At 38.4% G+C, this 22,946-nt stretch overlaps 1 protein-coding gene across 5 annotated transcripts in view; it reads left to right on the forward strand.

The window, feature by feature from the left end:
• KIF13B (kinesin family member 13B) overlaps window positions 1–22,946 on the forward strand; it is a 133,283-nt gene that overhangs the window by 85,761 nt on the left and 24,576 nt on the right. For 3 of the 5 annotated variants that reach the window (XM_040597772.1, XM_040597776.1, XM_040597773.1), the window contains exons 22-36: window positions 80–250; window positions 1,221–1,378; window positions 2,673–2,805; window positions 3,816–3,962; window positions 6,474–6,503; window positions 8,256–8,355; window positions 8,687–8,813; window positions 10,344–10,399; window positions 11,688–11,812; window positions 12,921–13,097; window positions 14,683–14,775; window positions 15,681–15,833; window positions 16,832–16,909; window positions 17,575–17,628; window positions 18,563–18,583. In XM_040597772.1, coding sequence (XP_040453706.1) covers window positions 80–250; window positions 1,221–1,378; window positions 2,673–2,805; window positions 3,816–3,962; window positions 6,474–6,503; window positions 8,256–8,355; window positions 8,687–8,813; window positions 10,344–10,399; window positions 11,688–11,812; window positions 12,921–13,097; window positions 14,683–14,775; window positions 15,681–15,833; window positions 16,832–16,909; window positions 17,575–17,628; window positions 18,563–18,583 — 1,623 coding nt within the window. The remainder of the gene's footprint in view (window positions 1–79; window positions 251–1,220; window positions 1,379–2,672; window positions 2,806–3,815; window positions 3,963–6,473; window positions 6,504–8,255; window positions 8,356–8,686; window positions 8,814–10,343; window positions 10,400–11,687; window positions 11,813–12,920; window positions 13,098–14,682; window positions 14,776–15,680; window positions 15,834–16,831; window positions 16,910–17,574; window positions 17,629–18,562; window positions 18,584–22,946) is intronic. The other 2 variants (XM_040597774.1, XM_040597775.1) reach the window with 1 other exon arrangement.

Genomic DNA, 22,946 nt, shown 5'->3' on the forward strand with positions numbered 1-22,946 from the left:
TAACATTCTACCAGAAGATATTTTTAATTCTATGCCTAATGAATAAATGCTTTTCCTTTGTTTCTCATCTCTTTTCTAGATTAAAATACTTCAGGCTACAGGTTTGCCACAGCACCTCTCCCACTTTGTGTTCTGCAAATACACATTCTGGGATCAACTGGAGCCAGTTAATGTTGCACCTGAGGTGGATCCTTCCTTATCTTCTGTCAGCAAAGAGCCACGGTGCATGGTTGTCTTCGATCACTGCAATGTAATATTTTTTTCTATTTTATTAATGAAACTCTAGGCAGACAAAGCAGGTTTATGCTTGGGTAACAGTTTTAGTTGCCTCTTCACTCACATTATAGTATTTCATGAGGCTGATACCCTAATACCTTTTAATAAGGACTTAAAACATCTTCAGAGTCCATATAAGTTTGATTGTTCGACGCTGTTCACTTGTACAAAAATCATAGAAGATGAAGTAGTGGATTAATAAAGGAAAGCAATCTGTTCAGCAGAGAGACTTATGTGAAGAGTTTACCCACAGTAAAAATGCTGCTGAACATGAATGGAAAATTAATATTCACCAGAGTCTATTGAATATCTGCATCTGAGCTGATCACTCTACACACTGATGTAGTGGAGAGAAATGTCCCAGTCCTGGGACATGATGCCTGTTATCCTAATGTAGACAGTGAAGTTAAGTCATGTATATTAGAACAGACTGTTTCTTCCCATTGCCTCAAACAACTGTCTGAGTGGAGACATCTTTAATAGAGATACATAAAGTCAGCTTAGATGAATCCCAGCCGAATCACCTGAGTTCTTGTCTTGTTCTTTCTATCATTTTTCATTACACCGGGCAATTTATTCCACTTACCATTTGTAAAATAGATATAATACCTTCTGATGAGTTTTGATTTTCTGATTCTGAACATTAAAACTTGTGATTTATTTTTTTTTACTTTTTTTTTTTTTTTTTTGAAACATTGGTTCAGGACTTGGAACACCATGTGGTCATTTTTCAACTATTTTGACTTCAGTCTTCAGCAATCATGTATCTTTGCCTTGCCTCCTGATTTTACAACTGAGCTGACAGTTTCTCCCTTCCTTCATAATTGTGTCTTGAGGACCAGAGTGACTTTACTGCGCGTTTGTATTAAAGTCAAGACAGTAAATCTGTAAACCTAAGTTGTTGAGTAGTGACAGTCATCAACCATTTTGTCGCTTACATACAGGAGGTTTCTGTAAATATTTCTGAAGACTTTATGGAACATCTTTATGATGGTGCTTTGGCAATTGAAGTCTATGGGCACAAGCACAGTGGTGACCGCAAAAATCCAGCCCTGTGGGATTTGGGAATAATTCAAGCCAAAACACGCAGCCTTCGTGACAGGTAAATATGAAAAATAGATCCTTGGTTTAGAATTTTGGAAAAATCGCTGAGCTGCCCAATTTTGAAACAGGTTTGGGGTAAGTAGTCAAATTTTGAAGTGAGATAACTGAACGTGTTTGAGACTCTATCTGTTAGACTCTTATAAATAGACTGTCTATTGGAAAAACACCATGCAATGTGGCAGTAGGCTTTAAAGAAGGAAAAGAGGAGAAATGCCCATCTCCATTTCAAATTAAAAGGGGTAAAACTTGAAAGACTTTAAAGTCCCCTTTATTTAGGCAAACTCAAGTACCTAAGTAGGTGCTACAAAAGAGCAAGCTGAATATTTTCCTTCATATTGTTATGCTAGTCTGTGCCAGAATGAGCTATCAAGTCTAAAGCAGCAAGATGCTGTTCTGGCTGTATGCTGATGTATTTATTCAAGGTCTGACTCCAATTCATTCTTGGCCATGAAATGTCATCACTGTAATGCTTCTGTTGGATAAGCTGTATTGCTAATTACTTCAGTTGCAGTAAATATGCAACAGTATGGTAATTCAGACTGAAGGGTGTTGTTTTTTTTGCTGGCAGCCATTTGTTGTCCCCGAAGTAAGCTTAGTGGCATTTTCTTCAATGTAAGTTGTTTTGCCTCTCCAGTTAGAAGGCAGCTCTGCACCTTAGTTTGTTAGCAGTTACTTCTCCTTTTACTCCCAGCCTAAGCTTGTGTTGAATGTATTGAATATTAAGCTATATATAAGGAAATTCAAAAGAAAAGTCAGGAAAACATGGTAAAGAGGAGATGGAAAAAAGATGCTATAAAACTGTTAGGTTTGGTAGCTGAGTAATAAGTACCTCCTTCCTTCTTAATTTTGAAGTACTACAACAGTGGCAGTTTCTTATTTAAGCTCTTGGAAGAATTAGAGAGAAGGCGGTAGTATGTAGTTCAGGAAAGTGCCCTGAATCTTGAAAGCTTGTGAGACAGTGTCATATTTCATTTTGCTGTCTTCTGTATGAATCTGATTGCACTGACAACACTGGGCTTTTGTGGCAGTAGCTGAGACCAGAGCTCAAATGTTACAATGGAGTGGAATTGGTTTTGTACTGGAGTCAAGAAAAGTCTTATTTCTGATGTTTGACTAAGAGAGCTGCTAGTAAAATCTGTAAGCACTGCACAACTAGTAACACTAGATACTCACAAATGGTGCATCTATTGAAGTGTTCCTTTGCATCTTTAATCTGAGCTAATGCTTTGGGTTCTTTCTTTGGGGGGTGGGGGAGCAGGAAAGAAAGAAGCAGTATTTGATGTGTGTTGCAGGTGGAGTGAAGTGACCCGGAAAGTAGAACTCTGGGTTCAAATTCTGGAGCTGAATGAGAATGGGGAATACTGCCCAGTTGAGGTGACTCCTGCGAAGGATGTATGCACAGGAGGCATCTTCCAGCTCAGGCAGGTAAGGTAGCACGTACAGGATTTCAGCTGTGGAAAGAGTCTGCAGAAAGATAAGTTTCTATTTTGTATGGTAAAGGGATAGTGTCCAAGGCACTGTCAAACTTAGACACAAAATATGATACTGTGTAAAACAGATATAAAGTGGAGTCCCTCTGTTTTGTGAAACTGCCAGCCTGGTACGCTCAGATGTAAAGGTGATCAAAGACTTACCTGTAATCTTTTTGCTATGTTCTTTCCCTGTTCTGTGATAGCACCTGGTAGAAAAGACATCGGTCTCAACTGTACTTAATTATTTTTTAAAGAGGTCCAGAGTTCCCCTTTATTTGATCCCACCCAGCCACTCCTTTGTTCTTTGAATTCTACACGCATTAAATTGTTAATGCTTAACTGAGTGGTTAACATTTTTAAGTGATAAGCTGTTGCCCAGAGAACACCATGAATTAGTAAAAGTTACATACAGGCTGCACCTCTGAACTCCCCAACTCCTTTGATATTTTTTTTTTTAATTCTTTTTTTCCCTGTGGGTTTTACTAAGGAATAGTTACTTTGCTGCACTGATAGCATCGGTGGGTAAGAATTTTCAGTCAAGTAGACCAGAGTCAGGAGAAGTTCAATGAAATTCCAATAGCACCAAATTAAACTATTTTCTCTCCTCTTTTGTAGGTGGGGAGGAGATCCTATTTTCCCCTTTCAAAAGTGTTAAAAATAAAATTCTATAAGTGTATGTTTAAACAACACTCCATAAAATTAAACTGGGGAATTGATGAATGCTGAACTATTTTTTTTTTTTTTTTCTGTAAATACATAAATCCTGTAAGCATTCATCCTTGGAACAGAAGGGATATCTCTTGAACGCTGGGTCATTGAGACTGCAGTACTTGCCACTGTTCTTCCCGAAACAAAAATATAATGTTGCTTGCAAATGACTGCCAGTAGAGGTCTCTCTGTCATTAAGCTTTCAGCATTTTATATTCTTTTTTTCTAAGCATTTCAAATTATTCTATTGGGCAGGGGCAATCTCGACGAATTCAGGTTGAAGTGAGATCCGTACAGGAATCTGGGACCCTGCCACTGATGGAGGAATCAATATTATCTGTTGGCATTGGCTGTGTTCAAATAAAACATGTCAAGTCACAAAAAGTACCTGAAAATTACCAGGTGAGAGTCTGAATATTTCCTGTCCACTATGGCCAAAAGCATAAAGTGATGTCCCGAGTTTGTTGCAGTTGGAGCCAACTCAATTCATTTCAAGTTTTAGTTTGGTTTTGGGGAATATTTTTTAAATCTACTTAAACTTATAAAGCAATGTCAAGAAGAATTGTCAGAATTGCTTTGATGGTGGTTTTAGGGATTATTCAGGATAGTTTAAATCTAAACCTCTGTCTTTCAGAAGGTGTTGTGGAAGGGCTTCCTGTTAATCAAAAATAATCTTCCATGGCACAAAAAATTTGTAAGACCGCCTTCTGTGTCTGGTTTATTTTGGGTTTTGTTCCTAGCCTTTTAAAAGCAGCACAGCTTTAACACACCATTCAAAGAAGAAAAGGAAGTGCCTGGTTTCTAAAAATCACTAGAGTTTGTCCAGTAGATTTTACTTATAATATTAGATACAGCAGGAATTTTAAATAAGTATTCAATTTAAAATAAATCAATGGAACATATATTCAAATAGTGTTGAGTTACGAATGTTAGAATTATGTGAGCCGGTTGTTGGCCCATAGTGTATGTTGGCCAGTTTTTTGACAACCTCAGAAGCACTGCATCTCATCTTAAGCTGCAAGTCTATTGATCTGTTTTCAGTGATTGTCTTTTTGCAATACTCCTATCAGTTTTTAGCGCAGTTTGACTTTTCCCCCCAACAGCTAAATTAAAATTTAGTTACTCCTCTGACTTTGCAAGCCAAAATCTGGTGCAACAGAACAAGAAAGCCTCCAGACTTGTTTGATTTGCTGCCCTGCTTGAGACAGGGCCAACTAAATGTCAGATAGCTTTTGGGACATCTCCCAGCTTTTCATAATGTTTACCCTGTTGACAGAGTATGATTCAGTCTTGTGTCTGCTCCCCTTTTTTTGCTTAATCAGTGTTGTTTTTCCATGTGAGGTCTGAAGTAGTTGGGTTTTTTGTTGTCTCCTAACCTTAGCAATCTCTTGCCCCTTGTGTGTCAGGGGCACAAAAAAAGGGGGCATTTTTTCCACCTTGCAGAATTCTCACTTTTCAGCAACATCCTAGGCAGATTGCTTTTATTCCTCATTATGCTTCTGCTAGCAACTCTCTGCCTGCGGGCTTTCTAGCTGCATTTCCATCACAGCAGTCCCCAATACCCATGTCCTGCAGAGCATGTAAACTGTTGTTTCTCTCCTGCTCCTGAATGGAGCAAGTTTCTTAAGAGACTCTTCTCTCCTGAGACAGAATGACTGATTCTTGCAAATTTTACTTGAAAGCTATTACACACCGGCAGCATACACATACACCTTTCAGCCTGTTTCCCAAGGGGACAGGTCCCAGGTTGAGCATCCTGTCTGTCTCACCCTGTTTCTTCCCCAGTGAATTTATCTGTTGACCAGTTTCAACTGTATACAGCAGAGCTGGCAATCCACAAATTACTACGTTCTTTCAAGAAGAAAGATTTAAGCTCAGCTCAGGAGAGAGAGACCAGTGAGTTGTGTCTGATGTTGATAACCCACATGGGAAAGGGCTGTTGAAAAACCATGTGTTATCAGTCCAGTTGCTCACAATAGCCTTCTGACTTGAGCACCTGGATTTTTAGTCCCCTTATTAACATTTCTCTATCTCAAACAAATCAGTATCTATGGAATGTGAAAGATTTTTCTGAAGACCTTGAACTGAGAAAATGCCTCTTCTATATGGCTTTTTAATTTTAGCTTAGCTAAGAGTGTGCTTTCATTATTAAGGTACAAAAGTAGACTCCAGTGGCTTGTTATTACTTAAATAGATAAGTAATAACTTGGGGAGGGTTGGAGTCTTCATTGCTTTTCCATTCACTGTGCAGGAGTGGCAGTTGTGCTTATATTCATTGCAAGTGACTCTGCTTGTGATGAATGTTGAGAATGAAAGGTGGTGTTTCCCATCAGAAAATAATGAAAATCAAAATGTCAGAGGTCTACATTGTGACTCCTGGTGTCGTAGACAGAGTTATTCTAACTCCCTAACAATTGGCTTAGATGTTTACAATTTTTCTCCTCTAAATGCTACAGCAAGCTTACCTCAAATCCTTTATGCCAGACTTTGATTATTATTTTTTTCAGTGCTTGCTGTAACATTCATACTTAAGTCTTACAGGTAAAACAGCACATTTTTCTTTGCTGTCCAGATTCAGCAGATCTCAAGTTGTCTCACTATAACTCCTATTTTTTCTTAGGGCAATTTAAGCATTCAAGTTGTTTCCAATTAAGAAGACTTCTAATAGCTGTATTTCTGTGAAATTTTTCCATTGTAATTGTTGGATTATTCTAGTTTGCGTTTAGATGAGCTGAAAGCAGCAAATCTTTGGGATGTCAATGTGTTTTAATTCTATGATTATACACCATTGCTAAGCTCAGACTTTTATGTAAGACTGCCAATATTGTTTAAAACAGTTACACCTTTTGCTTTCAATGTATTTCCTGCTATTAAAAAAATTTTAATGGTACGGTGTTGCATGTTTTGGCCTAGGAAGAAGATGATGAAATGGACAGTTATCAGGTAAGAAAAAATCTGAATTCTCTCTTTTTACAAACTCAGACACTTTCAGATTAAAACATGTTAGAGGAGGATTGGCTTTTATCTTTGCTGCGCTGGTTGGATATGATGATGGATATGCTGAGAGCCCGTATTCTGAAGAGACTAAAAACTTAAGAATTGCATAGATTGTTATGCTGCAATGCCATATGGTGCATTAGAGAGGTGAAAGGGAAAGAACAAGGTGCCTTAATGTGTATTTCCAAAACAAGATCCAATTGCTTTTTGGTTTTGGTGTTTTGGGGGAAGGAGTCTTCCTTCTTGACAAACTATGGTTAGACCAACATTGTCCTCATTAAGAACAAGAATAGGCATGGCAGCATTGAAAAACACAGTCAAAATACTTCATGCTGTTTCATATTATGAATGTGCTATGTGTATGAGAGCTGGAGTGTACTGCACCGTGATCAACCCTTGGGCAAGCAAGGGGGATTCTGTGCCTGGAGCCCTAAGACAGCAGCAATAAAACTACTGAAATCAGCACATTATTTCTTTGTATATAATGTCACAGTTACATGAGCCTTAACGGGGAACCAATGAGGTACAATATCTGTGATGTATTTTTCATCTTCTTGTGAATAACTTTAACAAAAGCAGATCATCATCATTATAAATCTCAAAATCGTATAATGTGAGCAACCAGAGATTTAGTTTTCATGTTCTCTGATAGATTCCAGCATACTTGTAGGGGTCTGTGGCTGAGTAATACAACTGTAGTTTATAGTCTTGCACCCACCCATTTTTCTTGACAAAGTATTTGTTGTAGTTTGATGTGGAATGAATCTGAACTGCTGTTGCCATAAAAGAGGCTTGCCTGAAGGCATCCCAGAGCTGATAGCGCATCTTTGTGGCACCCAACATGCTGCATGTAGAGTATCATTCATCATTTCTGAGCACTTCTACATCAAAGACAAATGAACTGAATGTTCTTAAGGGTACTGAGGTGGATTTTTTGAAGGACATGAGCACTTAGAAAAAAATATTTTGCAAGGCTTAGTTGCGAATGCCATAACTTGGGACAGTGGCATGATGCGGGGCAGGGATGGATTTGTAGTATGAGGCTGCTAAACAGAGTGTGAATGGTGAGTCATGGATAAGGGCTGGGGTTTTCAGCCTTGCCACAGGGTAGTGGTTAGGGAGTTCTAAAATAGTTTGGGGGCAAAGATGGTGTATAAAGGGAAGTTTGTTCAGCTGATAACAGCCAGAGGAGGAGATGCCTTTAGGCTGGCAAGCAAAAATACTTCAAATAGATGTGGAAAGTTTAGGGTTTGGACCTGTGAAGAAAGGCTAAGAGAACTGGGGTTATTTAGCCTCAAGGAGAAGAAAAGGCTTAGGCGGGATCTTGTCAATGTACGTAAATGGGAGGGGGTAAAGACAACAGACCCACGCTTTTTTGAGTGGTATCCAGTGAACAGACAACTGGACATAGCCCTGAGCAAGCTGCTGTGGTTGACCCTGCTTTGGGTGCAGACAGGGTTGGACTGGACAGTCTCCAGAGGTCACTTCCAACCTCAGCTATTCTGTGTTTCTGTTTAAGTTGTCCTGTGCAACAGAAAATAGAGAAGAGCCAAGTGATTTGCAGGAGGTCTGCTCTGTCTGTCTTAGATGCTTTTGGATACGGTATGAGCAGAAGGGTTGAGGAGACGTGTAAACCACAAATAGGAAACCTTGGCTTTTCTGGGTCAATATTTAACATGACTGCTTTCCTCTTTACAGGACAGGGATTTGGAGAGGCTCCGTCGGAAATGGCTGTGTGCCTTAACAAAGCGTCAGGAGTATCTTGATCAGCAATTGCAAAAACTCGTTGGGAAGCCTGGTAAGCAAAATACTATTAAACTTAACAGTAGCGATAGTTTGAGAGAGACATGCACACACTTCTTATCTTAATATATTGTAAAATTTAGAAAAGAAGTTAATGGAGAGTTTAATCTCAGAACTCACAATTGATTTACTTTCAGCAAAAGTTAGAGAAGTCTATATAAAACTGTTTGTTGTTCTGGTATACTGCGTGTTTCTTCTGTATGCACTGAATTTCTGAGCAGAGTGAGATTTATTTTGTTACGGGTGATAGAAGATCATCAACACGTGATAAAGGCCCTGAGTAAGAAATGCACTCTATTGTCCTGACTGACATCCTGCTTCTCCAGATAAAACAGAAGATGATGCAGACCGGGAGGCACAGCTTTTAGAGATGAGGCTAACACTCACTGAAGAAAGGAATGCTGTAATGGTTCCTTCTGCTGGCAGTGGGATCCCTGGAGCTCCAGCGGAGTGGTATGAACATACATTGCCATGTGCAAGAATAAATGTAAAAATGATGCATGGTCTGTTCCTGGCTTGGCTTGCTGCCATTTTTTGATTTCCTTCATCTGGCCTCTGTACACTGTATGAGCAAAGTTGTTAAAATAGGCCTCTTGCTTAAATTATTTTGTTAGGCTGTGTATCTGAAATCCAGAAATGCTATTTAGTAAACGATACTATTATTGATCCGACTGTAATTATGACCTTCTAAAAACCCAGAATCAATATTTATTACCACTGCACTTACCATTTAAAAAAATTAGCTAATATGTTAATTACCTAGTTCATTCACTTAAAAGGCTGCTCCGTCATAATAAAACTGCATCTACATGAGCATTTTGTTGCACTCCTGGTTTGAGCTTAGTCAGTTTAAGCAGCAAGTGTTCCATGTAACTTTCTAGACATTAAAAATAGTAAACTACTCTAGACTGAGATTGCCGTACCATAGCAGCTGTGAGTAAAAACTGCAGATAAGGAAGCAAGGTTGTTTCACTTCAAACCTCTTGTCTTCAGTTGCTCTCAACTTTCTGCAGTTTTTTCCTGAGCAAACCTCTAACAGCATTTATTGATGGAATTCAGTGTCACGGAGTATTAAGCTGAAGTTCATTAAAGCTAGTACTTCTGAAACATAAAAATTGCAAATTCTTGTTGGAAGCATGTCAACTTTCACATCAAAGTGTTTGACTAGGTTTGAAAACAGTGGAGCTGCAGGAAACTTCCTTGAGAAAAAAATCTCTTTTGAACATGTTTGCACCAGCAGAAATGTTTACTATAATTCAAGCACTTTATTTACTACATAAGACTTTACCCTGCTCTTGCTCACCGGGAAGTTCATCAGGTCCAAGCCCTTTTTTTACAACTAAGATTGTAACAAGTAGTCTTAAAGTCTTTCATGCTTCATGTTACATTTTTAGTACCATATTAGTGTTGTGTGGCTTAAAATTGCTAGGCCACAGAATATTTCATTTCATAACCAAACAAAACACCACCTATGTTACCCCTTTTTCCATGATATGAAAGATGCCTTAAATGGCAGCTTTGACTCTTAAATATGTGTGTTTCATAAGAAAGAGGAATAACTGTGCAGTGTGGCAGCATCAATGGTAGTTGAAAAACTTTGACAATGGATTTTCTGATTCTCACTCTGCTGTCTTCACTGCCATCACTAATGCAGAGTGGTTTGCATTTAATAAATGTGTGTGTCAGCGTAAATAAACTTGATTTTGCTATTAGCATTTTGGAGGGGGAAAAGATTTCTGAAAGCAGAGGTCAGAGAACATAATTCTAAGATAGCTGGTATAAAAGAAATACCAATTGAGTTGAGTCTTGGAGTCTGCAACAGTAAATTAAAATGAAGCTGTTTGCCAAGGTTATCAATGGTCTGGCTTAAAATTGCAGTTGTACTGAATGTAATGTACTGTGGGCTTGTATCTCATAAGGTATGTGTGCTGGGTAAATCTGCGTTACTTTAAATGCCACCATTGTCCCTGTCGTGCATTTTAGGACTCCTGTGCCTGGTATGGAAACCCACATTCCTGTTATTTTCCTTGACTTGAATGGTAAGTGGTTCTTAAAATGACAGAGTACTTTGGAGCTAACTTTGTACTACCAATGACATTGTAGCATTTAAGCAAGCTGATAAAATGAAGAAATGCCTGGAATGGCAGGTAGATTAATTTGAGAGTGCTCATTTTTCACTGGAACATACTGTTTAATGTTTCAAAATACACGGCATTTTGTATGGAAGAACCATAGGTTTTAATAATCTCAGTGTTTTGCAGATGTTTAATAAGTAAAATAGAAATAGTAAAATGAATACACCTCAGGGAGTGAATGGCAAAAGGCAGAGTAAAGGCAAAATTGTTGTTGGGAACGTTCTTTCTGAGGTCTCACGAGGATACAGCACTGATGCTATATCCTATAATTTCTTTACTGATGGCTTAGAAGAAAACGTGAAGTTACTGGTAATAACCTGCATTATCAAAATCCCATGGGATTATAAACTTAAGTTAGTTTTACAGAGTGTGATCCTATGTGTTTCCTTAAACAATGTATGTTTCAGTACATCCAAATAGAAAATCCAATTCAAACAGTGTGTTTATCAGATACTTCTGTTAAAGATGGGAAATGGTAGCCAAGAAAGTGGCAAGCCTAAAGTAGTCCAGGGGGCCAACAGTGCCTCATCAGTTGAACAAATCCTTGTTAAGATGTTTAGATGAGCATTAACACTTGGGTTAGAAGCACCAGGTGCAGGTGGGGAGGTGTTTGCTGCAGTGCTGTTTACATTTATGGCTTGTTCGCCTAAAAAAGCACATTGGCATATCAAATGGCTTCAAAGAGGAGCTAGTTAATAATTAATTCATGGTGAGGGACTCGAGCCAGGACAGGTTGAGCTTCTTCTCAAAAAACAGACGAAGGGTTTGTTTAATCATGATCTGAAAGTACAGTATTTTTACTTGTTCAACCAGTAGCTTATCTTTATTTTAAAAAACCCACACCACCTAACTAATGCTGAATGAGCAATGTACTTAGTGTGATTGAACAGTAGTGGTGAAAATACACCTGTGGGCCAGGAGGGGATGTTTGCAACGGGAGGAGCCTCCTGTACAATAGAAGACTTCATAAAGCACTCTTGAGTCTGTGTCCCCAAATCTTTGTGCATGCTTTCTGTATAGAAATGGGACTCTTCAGAGTGGAACAATGCAGGGAGCTTTTCTTTTTTAGGTAGAGTGTAAGTACTCAGGCTGGGGAGTTAAGTGATGTAAATGTGATTTCATGACTTTCTGGATGTTTTTAAAAAGGATAATTGCTTTGTGCCTCCTCACCTGCATTCACTTTTGTTTCTAGCTGATGACTTCAGTTCTCAGGATAACCTTGATGACCCAGAAGCGGGTGGATGGGACGCTACTCTTGTTGCAGAAGAGGAGGAGGAATTCTTTGAACTGCAGATTGTGAAGCATCATGATAGCGAGGTAAGCAGAGATGCAGACCAGTATATTTAGTTTAGAAGTCTTCTAATTGTTCTCTCTATATATTCAGATATAAAAATAATGCTTCAAAGATGGCATACAAAGGATACAACACTTTTTTCTTATATGATTGACTTTGTGTGCTCAAGGATATTTGCTAGTATAACCATGATTTGGAAAATAGTAAGGATCTTCCTTCATCTGTATCCAAGCATTACAAAAGCTTGAGATTGAGTTGTGTTTAAAAATAAAACCCCTGAATAAGTTGGAATACTGAAGTCCCCAGCTGAAGAACCAAGTGATCTCAACTGTTCCTGCAGTTAACATACTTGCCTCTGCATTGTTACTTTCATTACACTCAATTTTGGCACATAACTCATAGCTTTACAACTTTACAATTGCTGGTTTATAATTTTTGCTATTAAGTTTAGAATCTGTGATTTATTTTTTTTATCTTAAAGTTTTGCTCCTTACTCTGAAACTTATGTCTTTTTATATTTTTAGAAGAGCTTTATTCCTGATGGCTTTGGTAGATTTTTTTTGTTCTGTTTTGTTTTTAAAGCCTGGAAAGATGTCTACCAGGCCGTTTTTCTTATGGCTTGAAGATAAACCATTTACAGCTTCAGTAACACATTTTAAAACATTCAAGAAGAGAAATTCCAGGTTTTGCTGTATACTGCTAGAAATGTTTCAGCAAAGTTATTTCCCAAATACAGATGGGAGAGTTTGTGTGTGATGGAAGATATTCACTGCAATCTCTGTTGCTTTCTGGTTTATTTTAATAAATTAGGCCAAATAATCCTGTAGTTCTGCATATTTTATAATTTATTTGCAGTGATCCTGAGTATTCAAAGATCTTTTTTCAAGAGGAAATGTTCCAGACTTCGAGCAAGTTGGCATTTTTAATCCCAGCGTCTTCATTTGGCAAACTAATCTTGATTTTTAAATGGCCTTTTCTAAAGTGTAGGGATTTTTCTTCACAGGGAGTGAAATGGAGAAGCTGACTCTCAAAATTTATGTATTATGTATTTTTGTTAATTATGCTTAATTAATTACAGTTAATTATACACCTAATTATGCTTATTAGAGGATACATTTTTTTCCTTTGCAGGTGAAAGCAGAAGCCTCATGGGATTCCACAGTCCACGACTGTATCCAGCTCAGTAAAGGAACAGCAGCAGATGAAAGAGTTTACCTTATTGTGAGAGCCACTGTCCAGCTCAGCCATCCTGCAGAAATGCAATTAGTGTTACGCAAGCGCATTTGTGTTAATGTATATGGCAGACAGGTATATCTTTTCTAATCCTTCACATTTTTGCTCTGCCCCACATTTATCACTGCTTGAAGAGGGGAAGGCTATGATTTGTGCAATATGCTGCCGCTGTGACTTATTTTCTTACATCTACCTTCATCTCTGCCTGAATCGAAGCACCATATCAATGGCACACACAGAGACTTGAAGCTGCCAAGTAATTTTCATAGTATCTTTTGTATCAAATATGATAATGCAGCTTTTTTGTAAAGGCTCAATGGCATCCAATTATGACAGATTTGGTATTATTTGTATTAACTACTAAGTGCTTTATCCCCAGTCACTGGAAAAAGTAGGAAGAGTTAACTTCTTGTGAGCTTGGAGTTCATGTTTTGCAAAAACTGTGCATCAGGAGAAACTTGTGTGTTTTCCTGCTCCTATAAGATGGTCACACGTTGCTGCTAACCATTTCTACTTATGCATCCAGATATTTAGAGATAATTTAGCAATAGTTGGAGCAGAGGTCCTCTTAATGTAATTTGTCAAAGTTAATCACTCTTGGTCTTTTATGTTTTCCAATTGTCTTGTGCTCTTGTGATAATGTGTAGATTAGAGCAGGATGTTTGACAAATAGAAAGCAGAAGACTGTCATTCCGTTTGCAGCATCATGTCCTACAAAATATTTAATTCTTGAGAAAGATGGTGAGGAAGAGTTTGTTCAGTGTCGTCTCGGAAGCCAGCTTCCCCTAGCAGTGATAATGACAAAGCAGAAAACCCGAATTGTTATTCTGTTTGCACATCTGTAGCTAAAATCTAAAGCCAGAGCAGAAGAGGTGTGGTCACACCCTGAAACCCTGTAGACAACTCTAAACTGCTTTCAGTGCTAGGAATAGAACTACAGTTCTTGGTGCTTCGATCAGGCAAAAGCTTTTTCTCGGAAAGGGAACAGTGAATTTGTTGTCATATAGAATGGAAGAGTGCATTCAATAGGTAAATTGAGCAAGCCAGTAATTACAATTGTATTAAGTCTTCATCAGTTCTGTTTTCTACGGATTTAGTCACTGATGTGTTTTACTTTTACTCGACACAGAATCTTTGGCTTTCTTGCTAGGTTTCTAAAAATCCTCATCAATAACCTTTCCTGGCTATTCATCTCAGCAGCATCTTTGAATGACTCATCTCTGCATTAATTCAACAGTCCAGTTCTTAACCCTGCAAGGCGCCAAGTCAGCATAAACAATGACCATGCCCCCTTAAATCATTCTTCATAACGATCTCTTTGGTCAAGAATTTAATGTCTGTACTTGTCAGTATTCAAGACAAGTCACCTAGGGCTCTAGTAAAAAAAAGCAACCCCTCACCTTTAGAGCTAGCAAATGCTTTGTGTGCTGGTTAAGCAGTCACCTTGCAAAGAAGGAAGTTAATTCTATCCTTTCTCTGTATCTAAAATACAGAAAAGCAAATTATTTGTCTCCAGGTTAAAATATTTGACTCTTACATATTGGCTAGTCTTTTGGGTTTGGACTTCTTTCATTGTAAACTATATTTACATCAGTTGAAATATGTTAGAATATGTTTTCCTTGAAGAAAAAGATTATTTTTTTTCTTCCCCTCCACACAGGGTTTTGCACAGAGTTTCCTCCGAAGAATGTCCCACCGAAGTTCCATTCCTGGCTGTGGTGTCACTTTTGAGATAGTCTCAAATATTCCAGAGGTGAATAAGAAATCAGACTATCTGAAATTGGCTAAGAGACTCTAACTCTGTGATTTTTTCCCCTTATTTTGAGCATGCTAGCTCTTGCTGCTGCAAGCATAAGCTATGGGGTTTATAAAAGATTATCAAGCGTATTCCTTTACATGCTGTGACTTAGCAGCAACCTAGCTCTTATCAGTGTCACTGTGTATTTTGTTGAGTGAGCATCTATTTGCTCAGGTCCTTGAAGAAACATTTTAAAGACAGAGAAAAAGGAGGAGTAAAGATGGGTGGGTGAAGTGCCTCATGTAGGGTGCATGAGAATATGTAAAAAAGAATGAAGTGGCTTTTTCTAAGTAACGTTTTTATGCAACTCTTGATTCCTGAGCATGTTCATAGTTAGATGCTAATCCTTTCCTTCCAAACAGATGCTCTATCAGAGCACTTGTAAAAAGCATTAACACATGAAGAGCCAAAAGTCTGATTGCTGCCTGACTCTGCCTTTTATGTTCTGCTGTATTTAGCAGTCTGTGTTGAAACATTTCTCAGGCAATGGTCTATTCTTTTTCTTGCAAATCACTTGAAATTTTGTTTTCCTCACAGGATAGGTAATGCCCCAAGCATGTTTGAGCACTAATTAATTACAAAATATCTGAATGCAGCCTTTTGTTAATCAATAGCAATGTCTTACTGTGAAACTCTCAAAAAAACCCCAACAAACAAAACCCAAACCCAAACCAAAAAACAATAACCACGTGTAGCTTGAGCAGTCTGTGACTGTGCTAGGAGCACATCCGAATCTGCCCCTGAGCTTAAGGGCAAACAATGTTGGCTCTGTGCTGTGTGTTCTAAAAATGCTTTTTCTTCAGTGATGTGGGAGACTTTCTTTTATTTTAAAAGGATGTAATTTCTTCTCCTCTCCCTAGGATGCTCAAGGAGCTGAGGAGCGGGAGGCACTAGCCCGAATGGCAGCAAACGTTGAAGATGCAGCTTCAGCTGACTCTGAAGCCTATATTGAGAAGTACCTGAGGAGTGTGCTGGCTGTGGAGAACATTCTCACCTTGGATCGTCTGCGCCAGGTCTGTTTTTAAGGCTGTAGTCGACAGCAGAGAATATGGTTCCCAAGAACAATGTATGGCAATGCAGATGTTCTTGTAAGTGCATACAATGGCTAACAAACCAACCGCTTCAGTGCATACCTCAGCCTTCCAAAGTGTGCACATGGCAGACATCCAAAGGAGCAATGCAGCTGTCTTTACAGAGATGTGCTCGCTCAACTACCTGCAATATGGATGGATGGGGCTGGGAGCTTTACGTTAAATGTGCTGTTATGGGACGCTGGGTTTGTTTTTAAGACTGTGCATTGCTAATTATGGTTCAGAAAAAAGTAGTTGTGTGGCATTTCTTTTGCTTTCTGAAGCTTGGGCTTTAGCTAATAGTTCCCAAAGCTGCTACTAGATTTCTAGAGTTCTGGTCATTTTGCCCATATTCTATCTTGAAGTAACCAAACCCATTCTGTCAATAAAGACGACATTGGTTGGATTAATCTCAAGTACTGTAACTTGATCTGTTTACCAGGAACAATACAGGAGAGAAAAACATTCACTGAAAATTGTTGTGATATAAATTATGCAAGCACAAAAGAAAGTTATGCAAAACAAGCTAGAGTATGTGCCTGCCCACTATAAATTAATGGTGAAGTGTGATGCACTCTAAGTATTGAAACCAAGTTCCCTGTCATATATAATTAGTTTAAAGGATTAAAAGAAGAGTTCAGCTAGGAAAGGGAGTCTTACTTTTCGCATCTGTAACAGTCATCTCCTACAATCAGAGCTAGCCGTAAAATCTTACGTGTGCCAATCAGCAAAATACTAGATGTTGAAGTTTATCTACTCTTACGCTTCTATCCATGTTACATGCAAGTTTTAGATTATAGTAGACCTTGCAGACAGGAGCCTATGCAATCAGGCAGTTTAGAAACATTTTTCTTGTATAGACAAAACTATCCTGGGATTATTGGAGCTTAGATTCTTGCAAAACATGCATATTTTCAATTTTGCTTCTCTATGATTGGCAGGAAGTTGCTGTAAAAGAGCAGCTGATGGGAAAAGGAAAACTCTATCGCAGGAGCCTGAGCTCTCCCAATGTGAATCGGGTGAGTATTCCATGCTGGCATCAGCAGCATATTGAGGGCAGCAGGTCCAGTCCTTCAGTTGCAGGTTCCTGTGATGCCAGAGTCATGGAGTATAGCAATAAATTTCCTTTTATTTGACCCTTCTATTTGTCTGTGCTGTTTGTGAGCATGTAAATTGCTAAGTGAAGACAAAATCTCCACATATTCATGCTTTCATCATGCAGGCTGGTATGCTTGAAAGCACCCCATAAATCCAGACTATCTGAAAAAACAACGTAAAAAGAACTTACGGTGGTGTGGGTTTTTTTTCTGAACACTGGAGTTTTTTTTCATTTATCTATCAAGTTGAAAATTATTTTTTCTCTTTTTCTTTACAAGATTTGAAAGCAAGTTACAAGTATTTACTGATCTTAAACTTTCTAACAGCATTGTGCATAAGAAAAATGAGGTTTCTGTTGTCCAATTTGGAAGGAAATCCTTTGACAGAACTAGTATTCAAACTTGTCAAATCAAATGCTCCTTCCACGTCAATAATCAGGATTTCACCTTTCATCTCTTGGATTTCAGTTCTGTTTTAACCACAAAACTGTTTCTTCTTACCCTTCCTTATGTTTGTCAAGAGGCATATTGTATTAGTTGTTCGAGTTTTTGTTAGGAAATAACTCTGCTTGTCTTAATTATTTCAGCTTTCTGGAAGCCGCCAAGATTTAGCACCCCCTTATAACCTGAGCAGTAACCGGGTAAGTGTCTGCAGGTCTCCTGGGAAATCTTCTGTAGGAAAAAAGTAGCTACAGTGACTACGCTATCCCAGTTACAGGGGCATAAGTGGGAAACATCTGTAAAAGTTGGGGCACACGCTTGTGTCCTTGGGACTGTTCCTAGGGCATACCAGGCTTTGGATGTGCTACACTAGACCTCTCTGGGAAAGTTCCCAGGCCTTCGTCAGTCAAATAGTCCTAGCTGCCAGCTGCTGTGGGATGTGTCACGGCAGACCCGAGTTGAGCAGATGAGATTAAACATAGCCATCCCTCACGTTTTTTCTCAGTGTCCAGCTTCAGAGCTCTTCCAAAGCTTTCACCTGAGTGGATGCAAACCTTTGGGTAAGGGACAAATTTGGGTTCATGTGTAAGTTCAGGTCCACCTCTGGGACAGAATAGAGGCCTATGAAGAGAGTCCCTGACCTTCAGAGAGAAACCAGCAGTCATAAGCTTATGGTGGGTGATATTTCAGCCCATTACACTCCTTAAAAACAACAGTATAGATCAAAAGTAATTCTTTAAAAAGTGAAAGATTAAATTTAAACTTATTTTCCAAATCCTAGATAAACTAGAAGGTCTTATCCTGATAGATATTCTGCCCAGCAAGCGTGTAGTCATTTTAAAAGGCAGAATCTAGTGGTGACAAGGCATTTTAATGCATAATGCAGTTGCACGGAATAATAGAATTTTGATGTAGTGCTCTAGCATTGGTTGCTAAATCTGCTACATCTGATCCATGTAGAGAATGCTAAAATATGTGCAGGTGATAAAGTGCTTATAGCAACTTCTGTTTGGAGAGAGCTGTGGGATGTTTCAATATTGTAGGTTTTTAAAGCAAAAATTAAAGACCAGAGTTCTTAATGATTTGTTTTTCTTCTCCCTTCCCCTCAATGATTTCTCTCATTGCATGTTTCAGAGTCCAAAGGTCCCAGCAGAGGTAATGCATTAGGTCCACCTAATGAGTGGGATAATAATTTTATCTCACTATAAAGTTTATTTTGCTCACTTACACGCTTTTACTTCCTGCTTTGAAGATGCTGCTGGTGGTGTCTCATTTGCATAGTACACAGCAAACGAGTTTTTCCATTGAAAAGCCTGTCATTAATGCAGTGTGAAACTGGTACAAATGAGAGAAGTTTCTCCTTCTTGGATGTATCTTATGGTTTGTTACAGAGCTATAGCTATTTAATGCCATTTCTTACAGTTCTTTGGACAGGTTGAAGTTATTTCAGAAATGGCCCCATCTCAGCTTAAAAAAAAAAAAAAAAAAAGACACGAAAGCAAACAAATATGTGCCAGTCATGTATATTAGCCTCGAGATGAAATACACTTTGAGTTTCTTCCAAATCTTTCTCAGGCTTTATGGCTTCAGATAGTTCAGTGTTAACAACTCTTGATTTCTAAGAAGGAATAATTTTAAATTAGTACTGGGCCAATGGAAAACATATGCATCCTTGCTATCACGTTAACCCTCTCGGAGGAATGACTGTTTCTCCCCTTAGTTGTACCAAGCTCTGCTTAATCAGAGGTAATTGGTAGTGTTTTGCATGGGGTTTTGCAGCTCTTCACCATAATTGATGTATCCGCTGACAAACACACTGTACTACTGTAAAAAATGGACCTGTGGTTATGTAGCTTACCTCCTTGCTTGCAGCGTGCTTCGTTTCAAGGCACTTGTTACTCAGGACACGACAGGGTGCAAACTGCCCCATTAGAAATATCTGGGTTTAAATGGATCTCTGGTTCAGTTTCCATAGGGAGACAAACGAAAGCATTTGTAATAACCGTGAAACGTTAAACAAATGTTTAAATGTTCCTATAGCACACAGACATTGTAAAGCACACTTTAGTGATATCAGTCCTATCTATTTTAGCATAAAGGATCTGAGAATGCCTTGATGTGGGGAGTTTCAAATAAGTTAGGTGTCTTTGTCACTTGCAGAGAAATTTAATGAGAAAGAAGTCTTCTCCAGTAGTCATAAATCGTTATTTTATCAGGAATTTGGTTTTGTTTACAAGTGACTATAATAAGCTAATCTCAAACAAATGGTTTATTCTGTCATAAGAAGTATCAGTCACAGGATAGTAACAGCATCCTGAATTGGGTGCAGAACTATCTGTCAAGCCTGCATACTTTAATATTAGTGGAAGCTGCTGACATATTTCAGAATACTCCTCTCTTTAACGTTCATTTCATTAATTCATGTTTCTCTCTAATTTTAACAGTATTATTCCTTGCATTCCTGCTGTCTTTACCATGGATTTTTAGCTTTGTGGAAAGGGCTGTCAAGTCTCATTCGTCTATGTAAAGCACCATTCATACTGGTAACGTTATGAATGTGAATGTTGCTTCATTCTTCATCACTGTGATACCCAAGACTCATTCCCCTGTAAACAAGAATATTAGACAAGTTGGAATAAGAAATAAAGATGGTATTGGTGCAAATAAAACAGGCAGATCAGAAGTTTCCAGAATTAGGACCCAGATTCATCTTGCAGCCATAGTTGGATCTTTGTTACTACAAATGTGGTTTGGTGGTCACACCCCCATAAAGAGCTAGAAAAGCCCTTCTCCAGGACTGGAGCAGAAGTGTGGGTTTGGCACATTCTGGAAAAGCATTAAAGAATATCTCTGTGTACTGATACCACCAAGAGCTTCCAAAGAGCAGGATGACTCTCACACTGAGGTATGCATTCATGTGAAATATTTACGTCACCTTTGGGATATTTTGTAATAATAACTTACAAGATTAAGCTACCTAACTGGCTGAGAGGGCAAGGAGATGTTTTCTAAATTTACTTCAGAAGATACTTACAGATATCTCGTATTAGGTTAACAGGACTACATTTGGTCTGACCTCTAAGTTATATCTGCTTGCTTAAATGAGAAGACACCAATTTTTGCTCCTGTTACCCCTACATATATGGTTACAGGAGAGTGAGATGAATTTTATTTCAACTTGCACATCAGCATGTGTCAGATGATACATGAGTATAGTCTCTTAGTGGTGATCTAAGATACGGAGCTGGTTTTTTGAGTTCCAGGGTGCTTGCATTAGAAGGTTAACAATTCAGTTGACTCTAAACTGGATGAATTAGACACACAAAGAATGGAAGGCACCTCTGCCTTGTGTTTACAGGTCTTCTTCAGACTATAATCACATCCTGATGAAAAATTTCATGAGTTGTTCTTAAAATACCTTTGCACAATAGCCATTCTGTCTTTGACAGTCATCCTTTCTTTCCCAAAGGTCCAGTAGTTTGTAGCTCAAAAGCCTTGTATCCAAAAATGAAGTAAGACAAGATTGTGCCACTTAACCTTCAGGTTTTACCAGGAACCAGAGTTTTTTCAGCAAAATGGTACCATGTAGATCAATTTGAATAATCTTGCTGTTCATGAGAACAAGTGCCTTTTGTCCTAGCTGTATGCTTGTATTTAAGTGCTACATGGTCACCTTTTCCTAAGCCTTTTCTGAACTGTTAAAATAATAAAACACAAGAACTATTCATTTCTCTTACCCAGTGGCTGCATTGTAATGGTCTGTCAAGTTCAAGAAAAGAATTGTTGTCAGGTAAAGCCTACAGATGACTTAGGTAGTGATCACCCATATTTACTCTAAAGATTTTGTGCATGTCGGTGCTGACCTGAAATAAATTCCCCGGTGTTTTTCGTGGAGGATGTGTGAAAGAAGGGAAGGCAGAGGAGAAGGAGAAGGCATTACAGAAATAAACCACTTTATAAACAGCTCTGTATCAAAATATATCAAGGGACATGCATTCTTCTGGTGGCTATTTTTGATTTGTTAAATTAAGTCACTTGACCTCTGTTTGGTCACTTGGCAGAGACCAAATATATTCAGAAAATGATGACTCCTCTGGGCAAATGATTTACAAGCTTCCTTCCTTTCTCTCACCACCCTTGATAGAGGAAAGATTCACAGCACTTAAATAATACCAATTGCTTAGACTTTAAGTGTTTCAGTTAGTGAATGCACAAAGCAATCATGTGAGAGTGCTGTATAACATGCATATGAGAAACTTAGGAACTTCATCAAGTTAATATAGTTAATAATTCTTCTATTTTTTTTCTTTGTGAGATTGAGATGGGTTATCTTTCAATCCGGCTTAGTAAAATCAATCATTTGTGAACTACCTCTGCACATTCTTCGCGCAACAGTTGACCCTTTCAGTTGTCTCCAGTGTTTTCTTTTGCAAATGTTTCTCTCTTGCCCTGATTTGCCTACTTTTTAATGGTTTGCTGACATCTCAGAATTGAGGCTCACATTACCCCTAAAAAAATCTGACCTTCAGTCTAAAATGATGATCTTTCTGCTCTCTCCAAAGCAATCATTATTTAAAAACCCAACATGCCTTAAGTGCACGACCGGACAAATCCTTTTCTCAAGTGCATATTCTTGTTTTCAGGACCTTCATTTTATTCAACCTGGCAAAATATCTAAAATTATATGGAAAAGGTAGTCACCCATAATATCAAGGCTGAAGCAAGATTTCCTAAAGATGCTAAGAAAAAAGTCTTTTCATAAGGAAAAAGTCACTAAACTCTGCCATTCTTTTTGTGCAAGTTTAATATTCTGAGACTGTTTTGTTCTGTTTCTCACCTACTTCAGTTTTGTCCATCATTTTCCAAACAGGTCTAGAAAGTCAAGATACTTGCCTGAAGCCCTGAAGCTATTTTTGTTGAAACAGTCAATGAACAGCACTTTTACTCAAGAAATCATGATTCAGAAAATTATTCAGTTGTTCCTTACCTCCGTTGAGTTGGTGTTCTAGTAAGCTAGTAAGCTTTCCCATAATAGCCTTTGCTTCTTATGCCTCTGTGGGCAGAGTTGGCCTACAGATAGAAAATTATTAAGACATGTCACCTTTATCCATTTGTCTTTAGTAAGTGGATCATTATCCTGAGATCCAAAAGTAACGCTAAAAACTTTATGTCCTCCAAAAAAGGAGCCTTCAGATGCTTTGCCCTCCTCTCCCATAGTTCTCTCTCTTAACCAAATGCCAACATATACCAGGCTGATGGCAGACCAGACCAGAAGGCAACAAAACCAAAATGTATTTCAAGATTCTTTGAGTCCTGTGACGACTTCCCACCAGTCATCTTTTTTTTTTCTTCTTTAAAAAAAATAAATGTCAAAACTCGTTCAGCACTGCTGTGCTGGTGCATCCAAAGAATACTGAGTTACACTGAGTATTTTCCGCATCTGAATAAGCTATGAACTTGTTTCATGTTTTGACTCTTCTCCTGCAAACTAACCCACCAGTGGGAGCCAGAGAAGGAG

The sequence above is a fragment of the Falco naumanni genome, chromosome 6 (assembly GCF_017639655.2).
Source record: "Falco naumanni isolate bFalNau1 chromosome 6, bFalNau1.pat, whole genome shotgun sequence".
Lineage (NCBI taxonomy): Eukaryota > Metazoa > Chordata > Aves > Falconiformes > Falconidae > Falco > Falco naumanni.